This window comes from Sorghum bicolor, chromosome 3, assembly GCF_000003195.3.
Source record: "Sorghum bicolor cultivar BTx623 chromosome 3, Sorghum_bicolor_NCBIv3, whole genome shotgun sequence".
Lineage (NCBI taxonomy): Eukaryota > Viridiplantae > Streptophyta > Magnoliopsida > Poales > Poaceae > Sorghum > Sorghum bicolor.
Window position 1 is genome coordinate 67709676 of NC_012872.2, and position 11495 is coordinate 67721170.

At 41.6% G+C, this 11495-nt stretch overlaps 1 protein-coding gene across 1 annotated transcript; it reads left to right on the forward strand.

Annotated features, from left to right (window-relative positions):
- On the forward strand, positions 9293 to 10804 carry LOC8058924 (extensin). The gene has a single exon (XM_002456605.2). The coding sequence runs from the start codon at positions 9308 to 9310 to the stop codon at positions 10412 to 10414; it is 1107 nt and encodes a 368-aa protein (XP_002456650.2). The 5' UTR covers positions 9293 to 9307; the 3' UTR covers positions 10415 to 10804.

The window sequence follows — 11495 nt, forward strand, 5'->3', positions numbered from 1 at the left end:
GCTTCTCTCTCATGCTTGCTTTTCTTTATTAATCCTTGTTCTAGAGTTTCTTATTTATCATTGTCATAGCTAGTTTAGCATTTTTTATTTATTTGTGTTTTTCTTTTTGCAAATGGAAGTAAGGAGTGAGAAGAAAGCTATTGTTTGTGTCCAAAGAAGAAAAAAAAAAGAGACTCTGAATGCCTTATTCCCCGAGGTACTTTTGCATTTTACTAACTTTGCATGTTGATGTTCTGTATATGTAGGAGTAAGCCAAAGAAAGCGCTACACAAATTTTAGGTGTAGGAAAAATGTTTTTCATCAAAATAATCACCATAAGTTTAGCACAAGTCTAAATCCAGTATAAATTGGTAGCAACTAAAACTATAGTGTTTCTGCTTCTAATATAGTTTGGCACCAGAATTTTTCTACCCCGACACAAACAAATCTGAGTAGCCAATTTTTTGAGTAAGTGGGGTACAAAAGTGTGGAGAAGAATATAACTTTTCCATTATATAGCCTTAAGGCTGTGCAAGGGGCGGGTTTGCTGCGAGTTAGAGTGTTTAAGTTCGAAATACAAGCTCATAGAGTACCTATAACCTGATAAAAGCAGCAACAGACAAAATAAGGAAGCTCTACATATATAGTCAGCTAAAATGTGCATCATACGAAAATATAAAAAATTAAGTATTATCCAAAAAATTTCTTTGACGTAAACACGATAATAGTTTGTAGTTTGACCTGGGGATTTAGCTTCAGTAATGGTTTTCTCCTGTGGTAGCTAGTACTCGATTCATTGAATTGCATATTATTACTAGATTCTTCACACCCACCCCGAGAGAATTCAGGAAATAGCACTGATTTCAATCGGAAAATAGCACTCTTGAAGCTTGTGAATTCACAAAACAGCACTGGTTTGACCAAATGATATATGAAAACAACAGATCAGGTTCCACACCAAAAAAAAAACACTCCAGCTACCTTTTCCAAACTGCCTCTGAACAAACTATGGCTCCCTTTTACCATTTTAAGCACATATACAACACATGCACAAAACCTAACATGTTGAAGCAAATTAGGACGCTTAGCAATAATAAATGCATATTTTCTTAGAATTCGTAATTATTATCATAGGTATGCTCAACAAACTAAATACATACTTTATTCTGAATTTCACATGACAAATGGCTCTCATCAGGGTACATACCCAATATTTTGTTGCCTCTCACGTGTGGAGGCACAAAGGGAAAGACGCGGCATGATTTAAGTGTAGTCATAGATTTTATTTTGTGTACGTGTGTGTAGAATTGGTGTGATCTGGACATGAGTAGATATTACTGTTGTACCTAGACGAAAAATGTAAAAAAGCACCCTCTAACTGATACGTGGAAGGGTAGGAAGAGGAAGGGTACAATTCTTAACGTCCATGCATGTGAAGCTTTTAGAATGTTGTGTGCAGTGCAGCGGGCGCGAGTTCGAATCTCAAGAATCGCACTTGTGGCTCTCATTAGGGTACATGCCCAATATTTTGTTTCCTCTCACGTGTGGAGGCACAAAGGGAAGGACGCGGTATGATTTAAGTGTAGCCATAGATTTATTTTGTGTATGTGTGTGTAGGATTGGTAACTAAGTGTAGCCATAGATTTATTTTGTTTATGAGAGTAACTACGCGTACGTGTACAAAGGAATTTCCCTCTCTCTCTCTCTCTATATATATATATATATATATATACTATTGAGAGCATAGGGCTTCCAATAATTAGAGGGAGCCTTAGCCCAAATCATATGTACATGGTTTCACCCAACCAACATTGCTCGACCTGTCCCTGTGCGTGGTCATAGCCCCAACCCAAACCTAGCGCTCAAATTTATTTGAATCTTGTTTTTTCTCTCTCCTCTTTGTCCTCTCACACCACGGGAGCAGCGAGATCCAATCGTGCTCGCCGACCTCCTGTGGCGGCGCCTCCCGGCCACCCCGGTCGCAAATCAGCATCGAGTGGTGACGGCGATGGCCCTATGCATAAGGCGGCCCTGGGCGGCGGTGCAGCTCGCCTTGCGAGCGCGGTGGTCGGCCAGCCGTGTGGCCCCAGGTGTCGGCGCGGCCAGGTGCCTGCGTCTGCTCTTCCTACATGCGGAACCGACGGGGACCTGACATACGGCTGCCTCCATCCAGCGAAGTGAGCTGCAAGTGCAGGATCTCTGCAGAACGGTGAGCAGCAAGATTCCGATGGTGTTGATTTGTTGGATTTTGGTGCAGATGCAGCACCACTGCTCCAGGACGCATCCATCGTCAGCCCTGGTGTAGCCCTGACGCATCCGTCGGCGGCGACGGTGAGGCCCATCCGGCTGAAGGTTGAAGACAGTACGGTAAGTGATTTCTGGTTATCAGTTATAGGGCCTGCTTTACAGTTTCAGTATTTGACTGTTTATCTTACTTCAATTTGCTCTCCAACCTTGTAATCCAATCCATATGGCTTGAGGCTATCGGGCATGAATGATCCATGTAGGCCGTAGGTAGCAAGTAATCAAGGACTAATTTTCTAAGGATTGAGATGACCCTGCACACCGTTGCCTCTTCGACTAAGGATTTGGTGAGTAATTGCTGCCTCGATGACATGCGCTGCTGGTGTTCGATAAATTGACTTGCTGCTGATCTACTAGATGTTTGCAGGATGGCTGCTTGCTCTGATTGCCTCTTGAATAGTAATAGCTTATAAAAAATTATTTTCCTTTCAATTGCAAGCTGCAACATGGCATTGTGTCCAGGCCAAGGAGGCCACCGTTTTGCAGCAATCTGTCCTTGCATGTTCAGTTATTCATACTTCTTTTTATACATTGTTCAAAAAAATTCTATATATTATCAGAGCATATTTCTATACATTATTGAACCACATTTCTATACATTATCGGAGCACATTATGACCTGATTATAACAAAAATTTATATCGTTAACTATTCAGGTCAAGGAGGCTATCGCTACGGTCCTTAAGGACGTCCTCCTCGACGACGACGACGACACTGAGGACCAATCTAGCAAAGGTAGCAAGATGTTGCGTCCAGGCCATCATCGTGCAGCAATCTTTCACGGCTCATTGTAAGTTATTCATACTTATTTTTATACATCATTGAAACAAATTTGTATGCATTATCAGAGTACATTTCTATACAAGAACAACATGGTTTTCTATTTGGTTGCTGCCTTACAGGAACAACATGGTTTTCTATGCAATATTGAAACAAAGTTGTTTCTGTGCTTGCATACATAACTTTCTATGCATATCAATGATTTGACAATCTGACTAAATAAAATATTTTTTGATGCATAGAGATTTTTGGGTGCATAGAAATAGATGCATAGAAATTTTTGGGTGCATAGAAATTAAAATCTTTAATACTATGTTTCTATGCCTTTCTTACCATTGCCCCCGAAGCTTCTTCATATCTAGTGCCTAGCAGGCTACTCTCGCTTCCATGCTACCTCACATGCTGCAAGCCACTGAAGCCACTACAGGATTTTGTATTTATTGACTTTTTTAATCTATTTAAAGCACTACAAGATTTTATGCAATTTAGGTACGACCATTCAGCTGTTTGCTTGTTTCCAGGTAAGTTCTTGCAGTTTAGGCACAAGATTATGGTCGATTACAATTGACTTATTACTGCAGTTCTATATATTATTGGAGCAGCTATCTATGCACTTCTATATACACTTCTATGCATTGTTTACATTCTTAAAACACTTTAGCATATATTTCTACGCATACAGATCTGTGTTTGTAGACCTAGTAAAAAACTTGTATGTATGTTTCTATGCACCCACACACAACTCAGGGAGAGGATTCTAGCCTTCTAGGCTTGTTTCTAGGCTCCTCTCGACGTGTGTATTTGGAGATTGTAGCTTGTACATCGATTAATCTGCATAAAAATTATGGCCCAATCTAGATCTTTTGCGAGCTCCATTAGTCCAGTTTACTTATTGATTAACATGCATAAACAATTGTTCCTAGTTTTTTATGCATTCTAATTTAGGATCCGACCCTAGCGATGTCATGTGTGGTCCAACAGCATGCTCCGTGTGGCGAGAGGATCCGTGCACGAGGAGGGGGCTGCTTGCTTGTTTCCAGGTAAGTTCATGCATTCTTCTTTGTAAATCCCAATTTCAAACCAATTTTCATTCCTTTTCTATTCTGATCATTCCACTCTAGGACAATCAACTAATCATTGCTTGAACTGGAGCAACAAGAACAAGAGGAAGAAGCAAGACACACTGAATAGAAGGAAATTGAAATCTTATTTTAGGATGCATAGAAGTTAAAATCTTAATTTTTTTATGCATAGACATAGACTTCCTTTTCATCTAAGCTTGAGCCTTTTTTCTATGCTTAGGCCTTGTTTAGTTCACCCCCAAAATAAAAAACTTTTCAAGATTAGTTATCCATGTTTCTTTTTATTTATTATTAGAACTGATTTCTATGTAATATTAGAGTACATTTTTATACATTATCTGAGCATATTTCTATACGTTATTGTTAGCTTCTTTCTATGCATTCTTAGAATAATTATCTGTATACTTCTACATAATTCTATACTTTGCTGGTACACAGTTCTATATATTGTTCTATACATTGTTTAGGTTGGGGTTGTCACAATGATGGTACAATATCGCCTAGAAGGGAGGTTATTTTGGGTTCTATGTGTTGATTCTCTATTATTTATACGTCCCCCAGAGTGACAATAATGGTTTGGATTGGGGTTGTCACAGTTATGAATGAAATATCTCCCACAGGGTAGGGTTTTATTAGATGTTTTACATTATTTTGTGCCTGCAAAAACATATTTATATGTGTTTCTTGTAGTTGTATGGTTTTCGCGCATAACAAAATATGTTTCTATACATTTCTTTGTCACCATAAGGTTTTTGCGCCCGCTCAAACATGTTTCTATGCTTTTGTTGTGGTGTAGGATGGTTGGAAGGATTTCTCTATTTGGTGTGAGGTCAATGGTGGCTTGGACATCATAGGACATGGCTTGCGACATCCGCAACTTCCTTAGCTTGTGACAGTTGCGTAGTGTGATCTTCGATATAGTTGATGGGTTAATGTAAAAAGTTGTTTTTCCATATGTTGCGTTGATATGCTTGGATGATATGAGCGAAACTATTGGTTTCTATGTAACCTCTGTTGGGGTTCAATATTTGGTTGATTGAGTGTCTATGTATATTATGAGTTGGAAAAATAATAGATAGTCCACATATAGTGTGCAGTGTTTTGAATGTTTCATCCTCTAGAGGGAAGCATTGTGTAAGGTTTCTATGCATTATTACTCTACTAAATAAACATATCCTGGTGAAAAGCATGGTGTGGGTATGGGTAGTAACAGTGTTGGCTGTAATAGGCCCCCATAGCAAGAAGCATGATGTTATAGACAATCATGTTATGTTAGGTGGAATGTCCATCTTGTGGAGAGGTTTTTACGTAGCAACAAAGTTAATTTTTATTCATTCAACCACTAATTTATAAAACTTTTATGCGCATCTTGACTATTGATTTTATATACCTAATCGGTCATCACATGCCAGCATTTAAATTTCAAATTTTAAAGAAGATAAGGTCATCTCCATATTGAGATGTTTTTACGCGGTAACAAAATTAATTTTTATTCATCTAACCACTAATTTCTATTCAACATTGGCGCCAAAAACTTTTCTACGCATTTTGATCCGTGATTCTATGCATCCAATTGGCCATTACGTGTCACGATTCAAATTTCAAATTTTGAAAAACATGAGGTCATCTCCATGTTTCTTGCTCATAAGATCTTTTCTTAGATGGATGCATAAAATTATGTCTCATAATGCGCAAAATTATGAATTTTATTTTTTTTCAAAAATATATTCACAACAGATCTTAAATCATGCACAAAAATGTTAGGAGTTCAATAGTGAAAACCGTTTTTGAATCAGATGTTTCGTTGAGAAATTATCGTGAAAAAATAGAAGAGATTAGAGTGGACACACGTATGCAGGTATGTGTCAGTATGTGTCAGGCTATGTCAGCTATTGTTAGATGTAACGTTCAGATTACAGAGAGATTTTTACGCAGTAACAAATTAATTTTTATTCATGCAACTACTATATTTTATGCAATGTCGCAATAAAAATCTTTCTGTGCAGTCTGACGTAAGATTTTATGCATCCGATCGTTTAGGTCTCCACAGATCTCCCACCTGCGCGCGTGTCAGCTTTGTGAGGGCAAGGTGGGATGGCACAGGTCCCCCACTTGCGCGTGTGTCAGCTCTGTGAGGGTTGGGTGGAGTGGTTGGTTGGGGCTTCCAATACCTATGTGTAGCCCTGGGCTCCCAATATACCAACTATATATATATATATATATATATATATATATATAGGGATATTCCTTTGTACACGTACGTGTAGTTACTCTCATCTTCAATAACTACATTATGTATGTATTCATACTTGTTTATCAGTTTGAGTATGTTTATATACTCATATTAAGATACTCTAGATGTTACCACGCGAAAATTTTTCAAAAAAAAATATATTTTAACTATATTACTAAAATGCCACTACTATATTATATACAATAAGTATAACCATATACTCTATGTATGTATGCATACTTAACATACATATCACTCTAGATGGTCTAGTATGATCATATACTTTGTCTATATACATTTCGTCCGGTCATATACACCTTAAATCTAGAGATACATAGATGAGAGTAACTACACGCACGTGTAAAAGAAACGCGTCCTATATATATATATATATATATATATATATATATATATATATATATATATATATATAAAGAGGCGAGTACGCGTCGGCATCTATTTAGCAAACCTAACTGATGGACCATCTTAACAGTGCACATAAATGATTTGCATTGGTGCCTTGCAGTTGCAGGAAGGAAATTGTTTCTCGTCGAGCCTCTCGCCCTCTTATGGTATTATCGTGATGCTTTGTGTCACTGTATGCAACCAATAAAAGATTCTTTAGACACTACTGTCGTTCGCGCAAGTGGTAATATTCAAGTATAAGATACATTGGATTATTTTGCTAATGGCGTGTTTTGAATCCAGCCGGTTCAAATGTTCCTTTTCTAGGAGCTCTGTTCGGCTGGGAGCCGCCTCCTGGAGCTATTCGTAACTGGATTGCTTTATATAAATGTTTCATCAGCTAAAATGATTCCTGGAGCAATCCAGGCTAATCGAACAAAAGAAGCCACCAAGCGAAAACTCTGCTTTAACAAGTTAGTAGGTGGATCCGCTTGTGTCATTGAACAACTACACAGACGTGCGGTTTTTCTATTGGCCCCACACTCTAAACACACAAACATGTATTAGCGAGACACTCTTATAAGAGTTTGATCTCATGAGCTAACCGTAACTTAATTTGTTAGGTTTTTATGATGGAAGCTACTGTATTCATTCAAATCTAAGGTTCTGATTTAATAGAAGTGGTTGTACGTATTTATTTATTTGAGGCTAATATTCTTTTAGTGGTACTATGTTATGTGCTCATTCAACAGGGAAAAATCTACAAGATTTTAGAGATTTATTGGCCACTCATAGAGATAAGCTCTGTATGCTGATGAGTTTATAAGAGCGAGTGTGAATACATACGTACAGTAAGTAGCATTTGCGTATGTTTGTTAGGCCTTGTTTAGATGCAAAAAATTTTAGAATTTTGACAATGTAGCACTTTTGTCTGTATTTTTAAAATAGTGTCCAATAATAGATTAATTAGGCTTAAAAGATTTATCTCACAATTTACAGACAAACTGTACGATTAATTATTTTTTATCTATATTTAATACTTCATATATGTGCCGTAAGATTCGATATGACATAAAATCTTATAAACTTTTGAAATTTCAAAGAAATCTAAACAAGCCCTTAATCGAAAAAGAGAGTACGTTTGAGCTCAGCACATTGTTTCGGAGCCTTGGAAGAATCGGCATCGAACAAACTACCACCCACAACGGGTCCATGCGCCTCTATATTCTGGCACCGACCTCGCAACGCCCGCCCGGAATGTCTATCCACTCCGCGACGACGATAAAATCGACGTTCCTTTCAGTCACCTGTCACGGCAATTCTTAACGCTGCAGCTGCAGAGTATAGATACTCATCAGGTAAAACCCAACGCAACCCCAATGATGGAATATTGATGAGAACAATCGCTAAGGTCTGCACCAACCAAAGTTGGGCGAGACAAACGTTTGAAATGGCAGCAAGAGACTATCCTGCAACAGTAGGGTTTTGGGTAGTTATGGTAAAGCAAAGCGGCGGCGGGTGACGAATGGCGAGTTGGCGACGTGATTCTTGGCCTTGCCTTGCTGCTTGCGACCGCCGAGTTGGGGTCCGGGACTGCGCCACCGTACCAACGTGCGGAGCTCGACCCCTCGCTGTCACGGCCCACGCATCGCGGGAGACCCCGGCCGAAACTGATGTGACCAAGTACCACCCACCCTTCCCTTAAAAAAAAAAGAAGTACCACCCACCCCGAGTCCCGGGTCCCGACCCTCGCATTCGCGCGCTCGCTGACGCGGTGCGGGCCTCTACCCTCAGCTAAACTCGTCCGCCCCCCGCGTGTGTCGGGTAGAGATTGGGGCGCCAGCAGCTGACATGCGACCTACGATTTGACGAGGACCTGTTTTGTCCGGTTATTATAAGCGGTTCTGGCTCAAAATCACGACAAGCTCCACCAGCGCACATCATGCGAGAAAAAACCACATAAAACCGATACACTCTTCGATCGCGTTTTCATTCATCTTGTTTCCAACTTCATTCCTTGCTCTTGTCTGTTGTAAAAAAAAAAACCTTCATCCCTTGCTCCTTCCTCTGATGAGCACACTCACGCAGTCACGCATCACATAATCTATTTTTTATGTTTTATTTGTACGAAGTGTTCTGACTTTTCAATTTTGCTCGACTGTTAGTTTAGCTTGCAAGATGCCGGCCTCTGGTCACGGCTCCAGTCTGCACAGCACCAACTTGCTCTCGGCTGCGTCAACAATTTCATTCATTTTTTTTGTGCCCGTAGCAACACAATTTCATTTTTTTAGTACATTACATTGCCCGTAGCAAAATATTTTTGAGAACTAAACAGGCCTAAATAATCACAAATGGAGAAGAAACAGAGGGCCTCAATACGATGCTTGCCACTAGTAGAAAAGTAATGGGCCTTTGAAATGGGCCCTTCCGTGCACCGGCTTTGCCGGGATCAATGGAATCTTAAGAAAAAATGGGCCCTGCTCTCAAATCTTCATGGTTGCGGGCTTGTAGCAGATATTTAGGGATGCTGGGACGCGGCACGATCCGTCAATCGTCGCCCACACTCGCCCTCACCCACCCGGCCACCCGACCTGCCTGCAAAAGTGCCAACTGCCACCCACTGCCGCGCCGCCGCGCCATGGCTTCCCCGTCCCCCTCCTCGCCCCTCCACCCGCACCAGCACCAGCACCAGCACCCGCCGCCTCCGAATCCTCACCACCAATTCCAATCCCCACCACCTTCGATGCCACCGCCGCCGTCAGCGGCGCTGCCTAAGGCGTTCGACCTGGAGGTTACTGTCGTCTCCGGGAAGCACCTGAAGAATGTCAACTGGCGCCGCGGCGACCTCCGTGCCTACGCCGTGGTCTACCTCGACCCCTCCCGCCGCGCCGCCACCCGCCCCGACGATGGCGGCGGGTGCAAACCAACCTGGAACGAGCGCCTCGTCCTCCCGCTTCCGCCCCACCTCTCCCCGCACGACCCCTCCATCCTCCTGTCCCTCGACGTTTTCCACTCTAAGCCCTCCGATTCGCCCAAGCCGCTCGTCGGATCCGCCCGCTCTCCTCTCCGCGACCTCCTCTACCCCGCAAACCCTAACCCTAGCCACGATCCCGCAGCCTCCGCTCTCGTCAGCCTGCCTCTCCTCCGCCCTTCCGGCCGTCCACAGGGAAAGATCCGCGTCCGCGTCGCCATCCGCGAGCGCTCGCCGCCTCCTCCTGAGCCGCAATACCCTCCGCCTTCCAGCTCCCCATACTACTTTCCACCGCCTCCTCCCGCCTACTCGGCCCCGCCGCAGTACGGATCCGACCAGTACTATCGCCCCAGTGGGTACTACTCTGCACCTGCACCTCCACCACCTCAGTATGAGTACACTGGAGGGCCCTCTGCACCGGTGGACTACAACAGGCAATATGAGCAGAGAGGGAGGACTGGGGGCGGTGGTAGTGGCAGTGGGAATGGAAGGTATGGAGTAGGCACTGGGCTTGCGGTCGGTGCTGTGGCTGGAGCTCTCGGGGGTCTAGCAATTGATGAAGCTGTGAAGTATAAGGAGGAGAAGGCTGCAGAGCGGGTGGAAGAGAAGGTTGTACCTGCTGGGAGGGATGATTACAGCGAGTATCGTGGTGACTATTGAATGGAAGTTTGTGTGAGTGTGGCATTAAGAAAGCACTGTGAGTTGATTCTTCTTCCATGCATATGTGGGAATAAAGTCACAGTGTTATAGTCTATGGTTTGCTCCATGTATGTATATATATTTGTGATGTTTTGGATTATTCTGATACCTATAACCTACAAGGTTTTATGATGACAGATTTTGTGTGTAACATAAAGGTCTCACGGTTTGCTTTGATGGTGTACTTGTGTATTGTTGTCTTGATGTTGGGTGTTATCTTTTCCAGCAATTGTATTGTACTGCTCTGTTTTCCTTTTATTTGGTGTGTTGAAATTGTTGTATACTCATCAAAGGCAGCATTGCTTTGTAGTAAATTCAAAGTTGGATATAAACATTTGTTTGTACAGCAAACTACATATGACTATGACTCCTGTGAGCTTATTTCTTATTTGATTGATGTGCTTCTGCAACCAGGAAATGAGCTGGTACATGTCAACTGAAAGTTTGGAAAAACTCGGTCATACATTGTAGGGGGTATGATCCAAATTTGGGCAGAGACTAGGCATAAGCTACAAGGATTTATTTATTTATTACCAAAAAAACATGTTTTTCATATACCTTCGAAACACATATCCGTGCACTATTCAGGAATTTCCTTATGTTCTTTTCAATTATTTTTTTAATTACCCATTCCAAGTGCTAATAAATCGTGGTTTCACTGAGCCTCAATGCCAAATAACTATGCAGTATGCATTTATTAAGCTTCGGTGGCACTGTTTGGAGCTAAAACAAATCAATAGGTCTTTGTTCTTTAGTTGCTGGATGGCCTTTGTAGTTTGCATATTGCAAGCTTCGCAGCTTAGTGCTGCAAATTATTTCAAAGGATCTTCATACACTTTTGCTCAAAATAGTTGCTGGCGTGTATAAGGGTTTGTTTGGTAGGGCTCCTCCGGAGGAGCACTGCAAACAACCCCTAACATAAAAAAAAAATCTGTCAATGATCATTTTTATGTGTGCTGTTTTTGTTTGAGTTTTTAGACAATCATTTGGACATAAGGAACTAAGTACTGGCAATGCTAACACTCAACTTAGTATGCATCAA

Bases quoted from the DNA above. Each gene is read 5' to 3' on its own strand.
- LOC8058924 (XM_002456605.2), top strand. From the start codon at position 9,308: ATGCTGGGACGCGGCACGATCCGTCAATCGTCGCCCACACTCGCCCTC.